Source organism: Oncorhynchus mykiss, chromosome 1 (assembly GCF_013265735.2).
Source record: "Oncorhynchus mykiss isolate Arlee chromosome 1, USDA_OmykA_1.1, whole genome shotgun sequence".
Taxonomy (NCBI): domain Eukaryota; kingdom Metazoa; phylum Chordata; class Actinopteri; order Salmoniformes; family Salmonidae; genus Oncorhynchus; species Oncorhynchus mykiss.
This window is the reverse complement of record NC_048565.1, coordinates 54,097,535-54,116,622: the sequence shown is the minus strand read 5'-3', so window position 1 is coordinate 54,116,622 and position 19,088 is coordinate 54,097,535. Positions and strand designations below refer to the sequence as shown.

General features: G+C 40.7%; 1 protein-coding gene across 6 annotated transcripts in view; it reads left to right on the top strand.

Annotated features, from left to right (window-relative positions):
* The window catches only part of LOC110525336 (PHD finger protein 21A), a 110,848-nt gene extending 107,364 nt beyond the window's left edge, over positions 1-3,484 (top strand). For all 6 annotated transcript variants that reach the window (XM_036980401.1, XM_036980413.1, XM_036980403.1 and 3 more), the window contains 2 exons: positions 64-167; positions 1,305-3,484. In XM_036980401.1, the coding sequence (XP_036836296.1) occupies positions 64-167; positions 1,305-2,060 (860 nt within the window). In that variant the 3' untranslated portion in view covers positions 2,061-3,484. The remainder of the gene's footprint in view (positions 1-63; positions 168-1,304) is intronic.
* The last annotated feature ends 15,604 nt before the right edge of the window (positions 3,485-19,088 follow it).

Below are 19,088 nucleotides of genomic sequence, written 5' to 3'. Positions count from 1 at the left end.
CAAACAACCAGATTTTTTTTTAAGTCTCACCGTTGTCTGTGTGATGTTTCTGTTTCCTAAAAGCTAAAGAAGAGGAGAAACAAAAACTAATGAAGTGGAGTGCTGAGCTGAAACTGGAGCGAGAACAGTTGGAACAAGGGGTCAACCAACTCAGTAACTCCATAACGGTAAGCTCCATAGTAACCGCAAACCACCTTCATAAGCGAGTTGTTTTCAGATGGATGTACTGAAATAGATGGAAGTATTTGAGATCTTGAATAATAGTGTGGCTTAGGTAATTTACGTAACTACCCCTATTGCTTACCAGGCTTTGATGCTCTCTCTTAGCGTATTCCATGTTATATCCAGGCTTTTATCACAACCGGACGTGATTGGGAGTCCCATAGGGGGGCACACAATTGGCCCAGCGTCGTCTGGGTTTGGCCGGTGTAGACCGTCATTGTAAATAAGAATTTGTTCTTAACTGACTTGCCTAGTTAAATAAAGGTTAAATACATTTAAAAAATGTCATAGAAATTCATCCAAAGATACATTTGCACACTGATAACAAAGTTAGCTACATAGCAAAATGCTTGCTAATCGGATAATGTCTCAGTTACCTTGTTATACTAATACTTTAGCTCATTTATAAAAACGATACATTTATAAAAACATCACTGGTAGTGCTATAATTAGAGAGAGTTAAAAAAAATTGCCAGAGATGGAGACATCTAGCTTGCTATCTGGCCTGTTAGGAAGCAAATGTGGATCTGTCAGGAACCAACATAAGAAATGTAATTTAGCAGACTCTTTCATCCAAAGCGACTTAGTCATGCGTGCATACATTTTACGTGGGTGTCACTGGGAATCGAACATATAGCTTAGACTAGTTCCTGGGAGTCTTAACCTGACTGAAACCAAATGGAGACATTTGACACCAGATGAGGTGCAGTGATGTAAAATATAAAAAATAACGGTCTAAATATAGAGCCTTGTGGGACTCCACAAGCCATTATTGTATTTTGAAACTGTTCTTTTAAAAGGTAGACTCTCACCCAGCCACAGTATCTGTGTATGTGCACAGGTTCGCTTCTCGCTGTTACTGCGTGGTAGCCACGGGACCAAAACAGTGGAGAAGTTGAACCTTGCGCTTCAGCGCTCTTAGTTGTTGCGAAAATTTACCCAATATGCTGATTACTTTCTGCATCTGTCATATCACTGAGTCTACTTTTAAGTCACTGCATTTATTGGATTAATTTAAGTGACTTAATTTATTATGTCCATTATTCTGAAATGCCCAACCCTGTTTCCTCCCCTCTAAATAGGAATGCATGGAGACCAAAAACACCATCATGTCTCGACAGAATGAAATGCAAGTTTCGTTGGAGAAGGTCAAACACTTGGTCCGCCTCATTCAGGCTTTCCATTTCAGTCAAACCGTGGAGACCGAGGGTACAGGTGCCTTCACAGAAGACATCACAGAAGACATCGGGGCCAAGGATGCAATTGTCCCAGCTGAAAATGCAGTAGACGCCATCAACACCCATGCTGTAGCAGAAGTCCATATCCAGTCTGTGGATGGGGTAAAGGCCGAGGTCACAGCACTGAACAGCACCAATGTTGAAGCCGGGACGAGAGTTGTTGTAGCTCATGTTGCCACAGACAAGGTAGCAGGAGTCAGTGCTGAGGCTGCTGTTGACATCTGCGTTGAGCCTGCTGCCGAGGTCTACACTGAGACTGCAGTGGGCAGCAGTGTTGAACCTGTGGCTGAGTTTAATAACGCTGAGGAAGTGACGGAAGCCACTGCAGTAGTCGGTGCAGTGAACTTTACAGTGGCCACAAACAATGCTACCACTGACCTTGTGTGTACTGACATGAGCATGGATGAGAGCTGTACTAACAACACTAACACCATACCTGAGAACAAGGTCACCACCACGAGCAGCACAGAGGAGGTGATAGAAGAGGAACAGGAGGAGAACACAAACATTGACCACAGCAGCACCAACAACAGCAAAACCTCAGAACCTTGCCAGCAATCTTTGCAAGCTCTTCTCGACAGTTTGGACAATAAAGACTAACACTCCATCTCTTGGATTGAAAACCCCCAACATAAAAAAAGAAGACTTTAACTTTCACTTTTGAAAGGTAACTGAAATTGCCAATCTATATACATACTTGATTCCAATGTATATTCAGACTGTGTAAATAGTAGATCTACAGCCCAAGTCTGAGATTGCTATTGGATGCTGTAGGTTATTATACCACAAACATGGGTGAAAGGGTGGCTTGTGTACCAGTGTCATGCCAATTTAAGGATAGAAAATAACAGTAGTAATGGTAAAAGTAAGATAATTTATAACATCACACCAGTGTGTGCCTGCAACAGTTCCCCTCAGAACTCTCATAGGGGTTGTATCTTAGGTTATCTTCTTTCCTGGGGATGCAGGTTAGAGATGTCTAAAGACTGCGTGCTGAACAGAGACCATGTTTCTACGGCATTAACTGAGAACAAAATAAAACCAAAAGATAAGCGAAACAGCTGAGGGACAGGGCTTTGAAAAAGTGTCAGTATTTGTTAACAGTGGGGAAACATTGAGGTGTTTGATCGTCATTGAAAATCAAATAGGTAAAACAGGAGAGCCTTCAGTTATCCCAATACCTTCCTCCCCTTTCCCCATTCTCACTCTTACATGACCGATAACTATGGACCCATTTACACAAAACCTCAGGCAAAAAAAGAAGAAAGTAAAGCAGCATCCACGTGCTTTGGAAGTATGAGGCAAACTGTTTATAGAGCTGGCTGGTTTAGGGCCTTGCTGAGGAAGACCCAGGTAACAAAGACGGTCATCTCAAGATAGAGTGGAGTCAGATCACGGTATCATGGTATCTTAATGTTTTAAAATGGTGTAGATCCAGTGCAGTAATTGAGTTAAATTTGTGAGTCAGTGTCAACTGTGAGCACTAAATGTGAAATTGCAATAATATTGCATTGTCAAAAACAAACACGCAAAAATATATCTGCAGTGTGTTTCTTTTCTAGGATAAGATATTCATTCAGGTCTTCCTAGTCTTCAAACGTAAGTGCATTTCTGTTGCATCAAACAGTTGTTTGTTAATACATGTTTTTAACTGGCATAGTTATTATCTTTTAAAAGAGGTGACCTTTGCATATTATGAAATGTACGTTTTTGTTTAATTCTGAACTGCCAAAATGCTGTTGTATCCAAATATAGCAGGGACACGTCCACTAACTGTATGGAAAGATCAAGAACGAAATGTATTATTCAATACCATCTTGGGAATTGGCAGTCCCTGGTAAATAAGTGCTTATTCAACAATCTCATCAAAATATCTTTATTTTCTGGAAACTGGAGGGTTTGTTGTCTCAGTCCATTTTGGTGATTAAAGCACAAGCTTGCTGTATAACAAATACAGTGCCTTGCGAAAGTATTCGGCCCCCTTGAACTTTGCGACCTTTTGCCACATTTCAGGCTTCAAACATAAAGATATAAAACTGTATTTTTTTGTGAAGAATCAACAACAAGTGGGACACAATCATGAAGTGGAACGACATTTATTGGATATTTCAAACTTTTTTAACAAATCAAAAACTGAAAAATTGGGCGTGCAAAATTATTCAGCCCCCTTAAGTTAATACTTTGTAGAGCCACCTTTTGCTGCGATTACAGCTGTAAGTCGCTTGGGGTATGTCTCTATCAGTTTTGCACATCGAGAGACTGAATTTTTTTCCCATTCCTCCTTGCAAAACAGCTCGAGCTCAGTGAGGTTGGATGGAGAGCATTTGTGAACAGCAATTTTCAGTTCTTTCCACAGATTCTCGATTGGATTCAGGTCTGGACTTTGACTTGGCCATTCTAACACCTGGATATGTTTATTTTTTAACCATTCCATTGTAGATTTTGCTTTATGTTTTGGATCATTGTCTTGTTGGAAGACAAATCTCCGTCCCAGTCTCAGGTCTTTTGCAGACTCCATCAGGTTTTCTTCCAGAATGGTCCTGTATTTGGCTCCATCCATCTTCCCATCAATTTTAACCATCTTCCCTGTCCCTGCTGAAGAAAAGCAGGCCCAAACCATGATGCTGCCACCACCATGTTTGACAGTGGGGATGGTGTGTTCATGGTGATGAGCTGTGTTGCTTTTACGCCAAACATAACGTTTTGCATTGTTGCCAAAAAGTTCAATTTTGGTTTCATCTGACCAGAGCACCCTCTTCCACATGTTTGGTGTGTCTCCCAGGTGGCTTGTGGCAAACTTTAAACGACACTTTTTATGGATATCTTTAAGAAATGGCTTTCTTCTTGCCACTCTTCCATGAAGGCCAGATTTGTGCAATATACGACTGATTGTTGTCCTATGGACAGAGTCTCCCACCTCAGCTGTAGATCTCTGCAGTTCATCCAGAGTGATCATGGGCCTCTTGGCTGCATCTCTGATCAGTCTTCTCCTTGTATGAGCTGAAAGTTTAGAGGGACGGCCAGGTCTTGGTAGATTTGCAGTGGTCTGATACTCCTTCCATTTAAATATTATCGCTTGCACAGTGCTCCTTGGGATGTTTAAAGCTTGGGAAATCTTTTTGTATCCAAATCCGGCTTTAAACTTCTTCACAACAGTATCTCGGACCTGCCTGGTGTGTTCCTTGTTCTTCATGATGCTCTCTGCGCATTTAACGGACCTCTGAGACTATCACAGTGCAGGTGCATTTATACGGAGACTTGATTACACACAGGTGGATTGTATTTATCATCATTAGTCATTTAGGTCAACATTGGATCATTCAGAGATCCTCACTGAACTTCTGGAGAGAGTTTGCTGCACTGAAAGTAAAGGGGCTGAATAATTTTGCACGGCCAATTTATCAGTTTTTGAAATGTTAAAAAAGTTTGACATATCCAATAAATGTCGTTCCACTTCATGATTGTGTCCCACTTGTTGTTGATTCTTCACAAAAAAATACAGTTTTATATCTTTATGTTTGAAGCCTGAAATGTGGCAAAAGGTCGCAAAGTTCAAGGGGGCCGAATACTTTCGCAAGGCACTGTAAGTGCTGAAAAGCTTTTTTGTATGTTACGTATGGAACAAAACAGATTATGCATTTTGTTTGTTGTCATGTAATTTAGTCCCAACAAAATATTTTTGTATGACCCAACTGATCTTTGAGAGTGAGTCTTAGGCCTTGTCCAGGAGAAATGCTCCTTCTCTCCTACCGCTGGAACATGCTTGGATAAGAGAATTGACCAACAACCCTATCCCCAAAAACTCAATAGATTTGCGCTTCCTCTGGTATTTTTTTTTGTAATGCTCCATCAACATAAAGTCAGCAAAAAAAGAAACGTCCTCTCACTGTCAACTGCGTTTATTTTCAGCAAACTTAACGTGTAAATATTTGTATGAACATAAAAAGATTCAACAACTGAGACATAAACTGCTCATGTTCCACCTACATAATGTGTCCCTGAACAAAGGGGGGTTCAAAATCAAAAGTAACAGTCAGTACCAGCTGCATTCAGTACTACAGTGCATCTCCTCCTCATGGACTGCACCAGATTTGCCAGTTCTTGCTGTGAGATGTTACCCCACCAAGGCACCTGCAAGTTCCCAGACAATTCTGGAGGGAATGGCCCTAGCCCTCACCCTCCGATCCAACAGGTCCCAGACATGCTCAATGGGATTGAGATCCGGGCTCTTTGCTGGCCATGGCAGAACACTGACATTCCTGTCTTGCAGGAAATCACGCACAGAACGAGCAGTATGGCTGGTGGCATTGTCATGCTGGAGGGTCATGTCAGGATGAGCCTGAAGGAAGGGTACCACATGAAGGAGGAGGATGTCTTCCCTGTAATGCGTTGAGATTGCCTGCAATGACAACAAGCTCAGTCTGATGATGCTGTGACACACCGCCCCAGATCATGACGGACCCTCCACCTCCAAATCGATCCCGCTCCAGAGTACAGGCCTCGGTGTAACGCTCATTCCTTTGACGATATACGCGAATCCGACAATCACCCCTGGTGAGATAAAACCAATATCCAACGACGATGGGTTTGTGCTGTTGCCGGTGATGTCTGGTGAGGACCTGCCTTACAACAGGCTTACAAGCCCTCAGTCCAGCCTCTCTCAGCCTATTGCGGAAAGTCTGAGCACTGATGGAGGGATGGTGCGTTCCTGGTGTAACTCAGGCAGTTGTTGTTGCCATCCTGTACCTGTTCCGCAGGTGTGATGTTCGGATGTTCCGATCCTGTGAAGGTGTTGTTACACATGGTCTGCCACTGCGAGGATGATCAGCTGTCCGTCCTGTCTCCCTGTAGTGCTGTCTTAGGCGTCTCACAGTACGGACATTGCAATTTATTGCCCTGGCCACATCTGCAGTCCTCATGCCTCCTTGCAGCATGCCTAAGGCACGTTCACGCAGATGAGCAGGGACCCTGGGCATCTTTCTTTTGGTGAAGATATTTGGATTTTTACTAATTGTCTTTGAAAGACAGGGTCCTGAAAAAGGGACGTTTGTTTTTTTGCTGAGTTTATTTGTCTGTTTTATAATTTGTTGGGCCAATACCCAGGTTTTTTCCCTTTTTCGACCAAGTCGATCATGAATTTCACCAGACTGTTCATAAATCTTTGGGGTTGGGACCATTCAGAAGATCTGTGAAGGATCTTTTTCGAGCGAGCCTCAGGTCTTCTCAATTGAAATTTTAAAAAAAAAAATGTTTATGCTATACTGTTGTATTATATAAAGTGCAAAAGAGCAACATGGAGTTGGGTCTTAAATTATTTACACCCTTGATAAAGATTAGCAAAAATGACTGTAAAATAAATAATTAAAATACTTAGCTATATTGTACACTCAACAAAATGGGGAAATTATATTATTTTATACAATTGCTAATACAATTGCTCAGAAAGATTTTGTTTTAGCAAGTAATCTTTTTTTTCTCAAAGGTAGGGGTCAAAATTATTGTCACCCCTATTGTCAATAGCATTTTAATACCTCACCTTGTGAGGATAATGGCACTGAGCCTTTTTATCAAATGTTTTATGAGTTGGAGAACACACTTGGAGGGATCTAAAACCATTTGTCCATTCAGAGTCCTTCCAAATCCTCCTGGCAGAGGAAACCAGGTTTTGGCTCAAATGTCCTGATACTGGGAAAAGTTCATGATGCCGTTGACCTTAACAAGCGCCCCAGGACCTGTGGAAGCAAAATAGCTGCATAACATAAAATATTCCCTACCATATTTTATAATAGTCTTTTCTGCTCATGCATTCTAATTTCAACACCAAACCCACCACAGCTATATTTTCATGTCTTTACCCAGTACCAGGACATTTTAGCCAAAACCTGGTTGCCTCTGCCAGGAGGTTGAAACTTGGCCGCAAGTGAATCTTTCAGCAAGACAATAACCCCAAGCACACTCCTGAATTTATTGACCACAAAATCAACATTTTGAAATGGCCATCTCAGTTTCCGGACTTGAAACCCATTGAAAACCTGTATATGAATTGAAGAGAGCAGTCCATAAGCGCAGTCAAAGGATATCAAGGATCTGGAAGGATACTGTATGGGAGAATGGTCTAATATCCCTCCCAATGTGTTCTCCAACTAATAAAACATTGTAGAAAAAAGGCTCAATGCCGTTATCCTAACAAGATGAGGTATTGAAAACAGGGGTTTCAATAATTTTGATCCCTACCTTTTGAGGGAAAAAAGTATTACTTGTTAAACAAAATCTCTGTCACTGAGCAATTTGTATTCGTATGAAATAATGTAATTTCCTTAATTTTTTGAGCATACAATATAGCTCAGTATTTGAATTATTTATTTTATACAGTCATTTTTGCTCGTCTTTATCAAGGGTGTCAATAATTTCAGACCCCACTGTTCATCATGTTTACTTCAATCCATGACCAATCGACATATCTTTGGAGAATGTTTGCTGTTTAAATAACAGGGACATGAAATCATTTAACAAATATATGACATTCAAGGGACAACGTCTTCTTAACATTGCAAAAAAAAATTATAGTTAGCTATATAATAAATAGCATCTATATTTTCTCCTCTCTAAGTTGTTATAGAGATTCATTTTTTCTATTTCTTTTAACCCATCTTAATGTCCAAGGAAAAGGGATAGTTTGACAAAGATATGCAATCAACTGCAATGGCTATACTGTCTTGTACATCCTCATAGATTGAATGAAAGGGGTTATTTGCCTTGTGAGTCTTACACGGTACTCGTAAGGACATATCTACATCAAGACCGTACATAATTGATTTCCTGGGTGTCCCATGTTTTTCATACTGTGTCCCTTGAATACAACAAAATATTCAGACATTGTCTGTAAAGCCTGAACGTATGTTACAGAGCAACTTGATCTTTCCCCTTTTTAGGTACCTCGAGTGCCTTTCTTCCAACAGCATATTTTGTCTCTTGACTTGCACTGTGACTTGTATTATTACCTTACTACACAAACACACTGGTCTATTTCTTGTCCTATGTTATTCCCATGTGATTTTATATCCCACCCACAAAACTCAAGAATCTTCAGCAAATATATGTATCTGAAATATAGAGCACAATTGAATCAGCATATGGAAAATAACTTTGGGCTTTAAGTTAAGTACGTGGAGTTGACTTTGTTTCAGGCTATTGGATATGTTTGTTTTTTCTACAAGTAGTCTGTATAGCAGCTGCCTTAAATGTATTTTTGTAATGTATTTTTTGTCCTTAAAAGGTGAATTCAATTTATTTTGAATGATCTGTATTGGGGAACACCTGTGAAATGAATGGGAAAATCTCTGTGGTTTCTTCATAGATGTACACCACTCAGTAGTTTGTTCAAATGTCACAGGAACTGGTACGATATTTGTGAAGGATTATTCAAAAACTCTTAAACAGGTGTGACTTTTAGAATGTTTTTTTTTGTGATGCACTTTTGGTTGAATTCCCAGACTAAAATATGTGATGTGACTATATATATATATGAAATAGAAATCTGGATTATATCCTTTTACCCTGAATTTACCTCTCTATTGTTGAGATTCTACATAGGCATGTTGTGGTAGTCTAGTCTCCTCAGCATTAAAGCTCAGCCAGGACAGCGCCAGTGATCATTATTTGTCCCCTACTTGTGCACCTTTTTTTCTTTTCTCACCCATTCTTTTGTCTCTGTCTTGCCGTAAGCTTGATAATATCAGGTCATATGAAGTGAGCCTTGGCCTGTGTGCGTTTGAACAAATGAAACAGCACCCTGATTGGATAGACTTCTTGAAGGTCTAGTGCAGTCAAAAATGTGATTTTCCTGTGTTTTATAAATATTTCCAGTATGATGTTGGAATAATACTATGAAAATGATAGTGACATTTTAGTGTAAGAGCTGTTTGAAAACACAGCCTGAAATTTCATCCTGCCTGGTGACATCACTAGGCAGTAAAGTTAATAGACAATAAGGAAGTTTCAAACCTCTGCCAATAATAGCTAGTTTTCCCTGTCCGACTCAGACCACTCCCAGACAGTCCTACCAAAAGTCTTGCATAAGAAATTGCTCTTTGCTAAGAAACTATTTTATTTATTGCTGAGCATTTTAATTGAAAACAATCACAGTAAGGTACTTGATATTGAGACAACTGCTGCATTGGATTTTTTTAAGGGCAAATCAGCAGTTGAAACAATAACAAAGCGTTTTCCAGCCACTGTTTTGGTAAAAAGCCGAGGGATGGAGCTGGAAAAAGTAACCACTCTAAAATGAATAGACAGAGCTATGGATGCCAGGACTGACCATCCATGATATCAAAATTGTAGTTTTAATGTTTTGAGGCTTTACAGTGTTTATTTTACTTTGTTTACAAACATTGGAGTAAAACAAGTTTATTTTGGGTTCTGATGGGGAACGACAGTTGAACTAAGCTCATGAGGCATTTACTTTCTAAGTTATATTCTTCAAGAATCAACGGGTACATATCATTAATTTATAAGTCCGAAAATGGATGTAGCAACTTCTGATTGCCCATTTAAACCCCCTTAGCAGCAGCTTTCCAATCATTCCAACAGAAATTATGCCATCTTATGCAAGTTTTTTTATACAAATGTTTGTCAAACTTTTTTAATACACATTACCTTCGGTTTTTATGTGAAATTAGTCACTTTTCTTTTTCCATTCTGACAACATGATTCCATAACTATAGTATACAGTGGATGGATGTCTCAGTATAAGAAAATTTAAGCTTTTCTTACAAATAAACACCATTTTGTATGGCATCTCTGGCAATAATGTTATTGCTTAAATATAAGGCCCAGAGGGGTGTGCTATATGGCCAATATACCATGTCTAAGGACCGTTCCTATTCATGACACAATGCATAGTGCCTGGATATACAGCCCTTAGCCGTGGTATATTGGCCATATACCATAAACCCCTGAGGTAACTTATTGCTATAACAGTTGAAGTCGGAAGTTTACATACACTTAGGTTGGAGTCATTAAAACTCGTTTTTCAACCACTCCACAAATTTCTTGTTAACAAGTCAGTTAGGACATCTACTTGGTGCATGACAAAAGTCATTTTTCCAACAATTGTTTACAGACAGATTATTTCACGTATCATTCACTGTATCACAATTCCAGTGGGTCAGAAGTTTACATACACTAAGTTGACTGTGGCTTTAAACAGCTTGGAAATTTCTAGAAAATGATGTCATGGCTTTAGAAGCTTCTGATGGATGTATTTCATTGCCTACCTTTCAACTCAGTGCCTCTCTGCTTGACATTATGGGGAAATCAAAAGAAATCAGCCAAGACCTCAGAAAAAATTTTTAGACCTCCACAAGTCTGGTTCATCCTTGGGAGAATTTCCAAACGCCTGGAGGTACCATGTTCATCTGTACAAACAATAGAATGCAAGTATAAACACCATGGGACCATGCAGCCATCACACCGCTCTGGAAGGAGATGTGTTCTGTCTCCTAGAGATGAACGTACTTTGGTGTAGGAAAAGTGCAAATCAATCCCAGAACAACAGCAAAGGACCTTGTGAACATGCTGGGGGAAACGGGTACAAAAGTATCTATATCCACAGTAAAACGAGTCCTATATCGACATAACCTGAAAGGCCGCTCAGCATGGAAGAAGCCACTGCTCCAAAACCGCCATGAAAAAGCCAGACTACAGTTTGCAACTGCACATGGGGACAAAGATTGTACTTTTTGGAGAAATGTCCTCTGGTCTGATGAAACAAAAATAGAACTGTTTGGCCATAATGACCATCATTGTGTTTGGAGGGAAATGGGGGTGGCTTACAAGCCGAAGAACACCATTCCAACCGTGAAGCACTGGGGTGGCAGCACCATGTTGTGGGGGTGCTTTTGTTGCAGGAGGGACTGGTGGACTTTACAAAATAGATGGAATCATGAGGGAGGAAAATGGTGTGGATATATTGAAGCAACATCTTAAGACATTAGTCAGGAAGTTAAAGCTTGGTCACAAATGGGTCTTCCAAATGGACAATGACCCCAAGCATACTTCCAAAGTTGTGGTAAAATGGCTTAAGGACAACAAAGTCAAGGTATTGGAGTGGCCATCACGAAGCCCTGACCTTAATCCATATAAGTTTTGTGGGCAGAACTGAAAAGGTGTGTGTGAGCAAGGTGGCCTACAAAACCTGACTCGGTTACACCAGCTCTGTCAGGAGGAATGAGGCAAAATTCACCCAATTTATTGTGGGAAGCTTGTGGAAGGCTACCCAAAACATTTGACCCAAGCTAAGCAATTTAAAGGCAATGCTACCAAAAACTAATTGAGTGTATGTACACTTCTGACCCACTGGGAATGTGATAAAAGTTGAAATAAATCATTCATCAGAGATTCTACAGGTTGGTGTCTTTTTAAATGGCCCAATGTATACATAAAGGAGATAAGTCTCATCAGTTTTCTCAGACCAGCTAAGATTAGTCACTCCACTTAATTCTCATCCCATAAAATAATTGGCAACTTTGAATTGGATCAAATGAAGAAAGTGTAGAACACTCTTGTAATCCTATTGTTTGTCACTGTGAGAACCTTGCAGAAAGAAGGGAGCATTCTAGAATGGTAGCCAGTGTGCACCTTGTCAGGTTGTAAGGATACTGTAAGGATATTGAGATCTTGGATTTGCAATTATGGTTGAATATCCTCTGTGAGGCGTCTCACAATGGAGTCTGATGAATGACAGGAATTGTGAAACTGAGTTGAAATGTATTTGGCTAAGGTGTATGTAAACTTCCTACTTCAACTGTATAAACTGGTAACCAACGTAATTAGAACAGTAAAAAATACATGTTTTGTCATACCTGTGGTATACAGTCTGATATACTACGGCTTTCAGACAATCAGCATTCAGGGCTCAAACCACCCAGTTCATAATTGGAATTATCTAATGCCGTGAACTATGAAGTCTCTGTGCAATTGGACCATTCTTTTGATTCAATTTCTGCCTTCGCTAATGCACCATGCCTAATGTTATTGTTACTTTGGGACAGTGAGTGAAACATTCAGTACACTGTCCTGTAAAAAAATATATATAAATAATAATTAACACATTCATTTAAAGTACTAAGCTCTAAAACCAATATACCAAAAGCAAATGTGCATTTATATTTGGAAGCCCTTATGCATTTAATAAATATCAGCCTCAAAAACGGTTAATTTCTGCTTCAGTACAATGTATAAGTTCACAGGTGTGAAAGAAAAAGCAGTTGGCAGCTGAGACTCACTCAGATGTATGTTTATTGGGCTTGTGGGTTTTACAGTGGAAGTAGTATATTTTATGCATAACAATGGCATTTCCAGTTAATTCCAGAGTGAATCTAGAGTAGCTCACTTATACATTCTCACCAGTGCATTATATATTCTGTCAATGGCTTTTTAATATAGTCTAGATTTTTTGTTCCTATGGTATACCAAGTCATGATTGTGGCCTTCTAGTATTGTTGATGCATTTCATCATCCATAATACTTATAATTCATATGTTGTGACTTCCCTATTGTTGTAACACCTTGAGTCTTACCTCATCCACTGTAAATTCAATTGGAGGAGTTTCTTCTTTAAGAGTGCGAAAAAGTATAATAAAAAAAATGACATTTGGTGAAAGATGATGCATTGTAGCGATACGAATAAAAGGTTCACCTGGTGTGCTGAATTGTGTAAATTGTTAATTACACAAAACAAAATATTTGTAAAATGTTTGTATTTTTCATAATTTTAAAAGGAGTGTTTATTTTTTTGACATCTCTTCTGTTACAGATCTCTCATTTGTTTGTTCACCTGACATTGTGAGTGATCCGGTGTGTTTCTTACCTCTCCTGTATTGAGCCTCTTCTGTGATTAGTTATTTGTATGCATTGTTTAGAAAATACTGTAGGGAATATGGGAAGAAGTTGATATTAGGAACATTTGATCAATTTGTATTTATTTATTTTATCATTTTGTTAATAAATTGTCAAAAGCAACCTGCCTTGTCATTGAAGTGTGTGTTTAAGTTTGGTGGGAGGGGGAGATATATATTCCAGATATGCACGACATATCTGGAATCTATCACATAGTATGACTATGCTGCTGTGCTTTTCCTTGTTGTTGTGTAGGAACAGCAAACTTCGCCGATAAATATAAGTTTGTTATTTGAGTATCATTATTTGTAGACCCGTCTTTACTGACAATACACGAGCGTCCTCCGAAAGCGGCAGCCTTGACGACCAAATTAGAACTGCCGCAATATTTTGGAATTCGGGATTTGTGGCCATAGCCCTTGTAATATTTGTGTTGTGGAGCAATGACCAGGCAGGAGACGGGAGTACAGTTAGTTTTCGTTTAGTCAAAACCCCTCGTGCCCTACAGTTCGCGGCACCCTAGTGCGAATGTGCATTTCCTGTTAGGTGTAGTAACATAACACTGCCGTAATACATTACTGCTTAGTAACAGCATAGTAACTAATATAAACAGATGTAGATCCCAGATACCACACTCCTCCCCCATAGTGTTTAACTCCCAGAGAACAAGGTAAATATGTTAGGGAACTACTAATGCAATATCTGAACAATACATTCTTAAACATTTTTCAACTACTGGGTTGAAGCAGACTTTTCAGAGCCCAGCACAAATCCAGGGGATTATTCTGCCCCGAAGATGGAGTTTGTGTCCTAATAACTAACCCAGGTAATGTCCTTTTTCTTTCCTTTTATCTAGGACATATTAAAGTGTTTGTTTGTTTTACTGTCTGTTACCTCCTTAACCAGCTCAACTCACAGGTCCAAGCTTTTGAGGTGCCCTTCGCTGTTGAATAGGATATCTCCGCTCCTCCTGGGCTTCCGGTATGGGCCAAGTTCAGGTGGAAGGTCAGGCTCTGTCTCTCCCATACGTCCGCAGTCAGGAGAATAGTCCTGGTGGTCGTTATTGTTCTTGTTCTCTCGGCATGTCTCTGCTGGGGCGTTGGACCGTAGCAGATGATCCACATGAACGTTGACCTGGCGATGACCAATTTGAACTTGGTAAATGGAAGGTCCTCTGCGTTGCAAGATCACACCTGAGTTCCACAGGTGCTTGGGGTGTCTGAAATCACGTACCATCACCCTTGTTCCCTCTTTGAATTCTCTGACAGTCTTTGAGTGTCTGTCATGTGCTTTCTTCTGCTGTAGCTGGTGCTTTGCCACAGTGCTTGACAAGTCTGGTTTCAACAATGTCAGGCGGGTACGTGGTTGGTGTTTCAGAAACAGTTCAGCTGGTGTACATTCCGTTACTGTGTGTGGTGTGTTACGGTAAGTAAACAGGAACCGGGGAAGCCTTTGGTGGGTGGGCACAGACTGAACCTCGAGTCTAGTCCAGGCCTTCTTAAACTGGTCTTTCTTGTCGATGAATGGACGAAGGGTATCGTCATTTACGAAGGTTGGCCAACAGCCTAATGTTAAGTCCAAGACTTTGGAAAGCTCTGGGTCTTTCCTTGTTTCCTCTGCTATGTCTGAAGCAGATATGGGCAGATCGTTAATGAGAGAGATCTGGAAGACTGCTCTATCATCTTCACTGTCGGAGTCACTATTGCACGGTAGTCTTGATAGTGCATCGGCATTTGCGTGATCACTGGATCGTCTGTACTCAATCTCGTAGTCGTAGGCTAACAATATCAGAGCCCAACATTGCATTCGAAGTGCAGCAAGGGTTGGTATAGCTGATTTTGGTCCAAGGATGGCCAACAGAGGCTTGTGATCTGACAGTAGTTGGAACTTCCTTCCGTAGAGGTATTTGTGAAACTTCTTCACTCCGAATATTATGCTCAGGGCTTCCTTCTCAATTTGAGCATAATTTTTCTCACTTGGTGACAGAGTCCGTGATGCAAATGCAATAGGATGTTCTTAACCTGACGGTAGAACATGTGAGATGACGGCTCCTACTCCGTATGGAGATGCATCACACGCGAGTCTCAGCTTCATCGCTGTGTTGTAGTGGGCAAGCCACTTGCTCTTTAGCAGACGCTGTTTGCAAGTCTTGAATGCTTCTTTGCATTGTGGGGACCAATTCCACTGTGTAACGGCCTGCAGCAGTTGGTGAAGCGGATGCAACAATGTGGACAAGTTTGCCACAAACTTTCCATAATAGTTCAGGAGCCCCAAAAATGACCTCAGTTCTGAGATATTTGTGGGTGCTGGTGTGTTTACGATTGCTTCCACCTTGCTGTTGTTTGGGTGCAGGCCTTGTGCATCAATCTTGTATCCGAGATACTCCACTGAGTCCTGGAGGAACACACTTGCTGCGTTTCATTCTCACTCTGTATTTCTTCAGTCTTGACATCACTTTGTCCAGCATTACAAGGTGCTCTCCAATGGTTGGTGCTGACACGAGGATGTCGTCCATGAAGCACACAACATTGTCTATACCGTCCAAGATCTGATCCATTGTGTGTTGGAATATCGCTGGAGCTGTCGAGATTCCATAGGCCAAGCGATCGAATCTGAATAGCCCCTTGTGTGTATTGATGGTCAGATACTGTTCTGACTCCAGATTCAGCTTCAGTTGCTGATAAGCGAATGCCAGGTCCAGCATACTGAAAACCTTCCCACCAGCTAGAGTGGCAAACAGATCTTCAGCGTTTGGTAGTGGATATTCCTCTGGTAGTATGCAGCGATTTACTGTGACCTTGTAGTCACCACACATTCTGACGGTCTTGTCTTTCTTTGGGACTACAACAATCGGAGCGGCCCAGTCGCTCCTCGCTACTTTCGTGTTATTCTTCTGTAGGCGGTCCAGTTCCTTCTCTACTGCTTCCATAAGAGCATACGGAACTGGACGTGGTTTGTGAAAGATAGGCTTGGTTCCTTCTTGTACTCTGACTTTTGCTGTGAAGTCTTGTATTTCACCGCAGCCATCTTTGAAAAGTTATTTGAGTCTCCAGCATGTTAGTGAGTGTAGCCTGACTCACTGGTTTGTCATTTCTCAGACTGAAGACTTCTCCCCAGTTCAACTTTATCTTTTGTAGCCAGTTTCTGCCTAGCAGAACAATGACGAGCAGTAGCCTCCACTCCTTCCCCTCATACCGGACTGGTACCTGGATCTGCCCTAACACAAGAATAGTGTCACCAGTGTATGAAGAAAGGCGAATGGACGCGGGCTGAAGAGGGCACTTTTTCAGTTTTTCTTTGTACAGTCTCTCTGGAACCAGAGCTACAGACGCTCCGGTGTCCAGCTGCATTTTTACTGGTTTTCCCGCTAACTCCATGTTGAGATAGATTCCATCTTTTTGTTGTTGAGCTGTGTACACTGTGAACAGTTCCACTACTGTTTCAGTTGTACCTTCCTCTTCTTGTTCTGCGTCTGACACTTTGTGAGCTCTTGCTGTGCGTTTTGAGGCTTTACACACTCTGTAAATGTCCAACCTTTCCACAATTGTGGCACTTTTCATTTTGGAATCGACATTCACTGTGCTGATGATTATCTCCCCCCACATCTGTAGCAACTGGGCTTAGACCTTTGAGATGTGGGCTGCTTTGTTCTTGTGTAACCTTGAGGACGGGACTGAGAAAAGTGTGACTTTTGTGAGCCTTTTTCACCATGTGCATCACTGACCTTGTGAACACCTTTCTGACGTTCTGCATGTCCCGATAGCTCAATAGTATCCCTGTGGGCAAGCTCGAGTCCAAGTGCGATATCACCGTCTTTCTTAAAGGTCAGGTCCTTCTCTGACAGAAGCCTTCTGTGATATGCTTCACCTGTGAGACCACATACAAACTTGTCTCAGAGAGCATCATCAAGAAATCGTGTAAACTCACATGTACTTGCCAGCCTTTTTAAAGCAAGGATGTAGTCAGCCACAGTTTCCCCTTGACTCTGGTGACATTGGTAAAATCTGAAACGTTCTGCAATGAGAATTGGCTTAGGCTTGAAATACCTTGAAAGAGTTTCAGTCAGTTCTGCATAGTTCAACTCCACTGCTTTTATTGGTTCAATGAGACCTTTCAGCAATCCATACTCAGTTGGACCCAAAACACTGAGAAATACGTCTGCTTTCTTTTCATCTTTGATTTCATTTGCAGCCAGCCAACGCTCAAAACGCTCCAAATAGGAATCAAAATCCTCTTTTGTAGCCTCAAACTCTGGTACTCGACCAATGGAATGGATGCCATTTTCACAGTTAATTGTTCAGTTTCCTTATTCCTTGTATTCCTTAATTTTCTGCATTTTCATCTAATTCTTCACTTCAGAAGTTTCTGCAATTACTTCATTCACTGCATTCATTTGTACACACACCGTGTTACGTTCCTTCTTCCTTTTTTTTTTTCTTGACAATGTTTCTCCACTGAGATCGCCTAATTTCAATGGGTTCAATTACATTTTTTTTTATTTAACCACCAGAGTGCAGTGTCGCTATTCTGGACTCCAATAGTCTTGCTACTTGGCAGCTCCTGAATAACGTACCTACTAGCAGTGCTTAGCCTTCTCTACTGGCGAAAGAAAATAAAAAATAACTGACGAATTACATAATTCTTTTTAGTTTCATTACTCATGCAACATTCTTCTCTTCAAGCAATGTCCGTTTATGTAGTTTAGTCACCTCGTCGCCACTGTAATATTTGTGTTGTGGAGAAATGACCAGGCAGGAGTACAGTTAGGAGTACAGTTAGTTTTCGTTTAGTCAAAACTCCTCGTGCTCTACAGTTCGCGGCACCCTAGTGCGCATGTGCAATTCCTATTAGATGTAGTAACGTAACACTGCCGTAATACATTACTGCTTAGTAACAGCATAGTAACTAATATAAACATATGTAGATCCCAGATACTACAGCCCTCAACAACAATTGATTGGACAGGGGTTTCTCGCGTTCACTTCGAACGTCTGATGTCCAGAGATTGCCTTCTTTGTTACATTGTAACATCTCAGAATGCCAACCCTGCATGAGACATATGCTTGGTCTGTAACGCTTTTTGCCTTTTGTGAGTGCAGCTTGCCTTAAGTAAATATCTTTGAAAATAACATTTTTTTTTTTTTACAGAATTAGCAGAGACGGGATGCTAATTAGAGTTACCCCCTTTATAGTGAGTGCATTTAGAGTTCTGCTTTTGTGAAAATAGTCAAAATATTTTCATTTTGAGGATTTCAGATTATTTTCAAAGGTGCCCTTTGTATCTGTGCAACTGGTCATAATAACCAGACTACTTTGTGTTGTAGATCACCTTGTTTTTCCGTGTAATTTGCAGATTAATGATGTGGGACTGAACTTGCAAACAGTAGGCCCACTCCCCTCCTGTCCACAATGGCAGCATCATCTGCCTATCAAACCAAGCCTTCCTCAGAAGCCTGCAACCCTAGGTAGACTGATGCTGGGTGATTCCAGTGTTGTGGACACTACATTTGCATGCAAAATCACAACTTTAATATCTCACAAAATGGACAAACAAAATATAAATGAAACTTTGGATGTATGTGTCCCCCTTGGAATTACAAGAAAGCGGACTTCTACATGCTAGCATGTTGTAGAAATAAAGTAAATAAGAATCATTATGGATGTTACATGAACAAGCTTTTTGGGATAGCTATTTGGAAGGAAGGGCTTGGCTGAACACCGAAATGA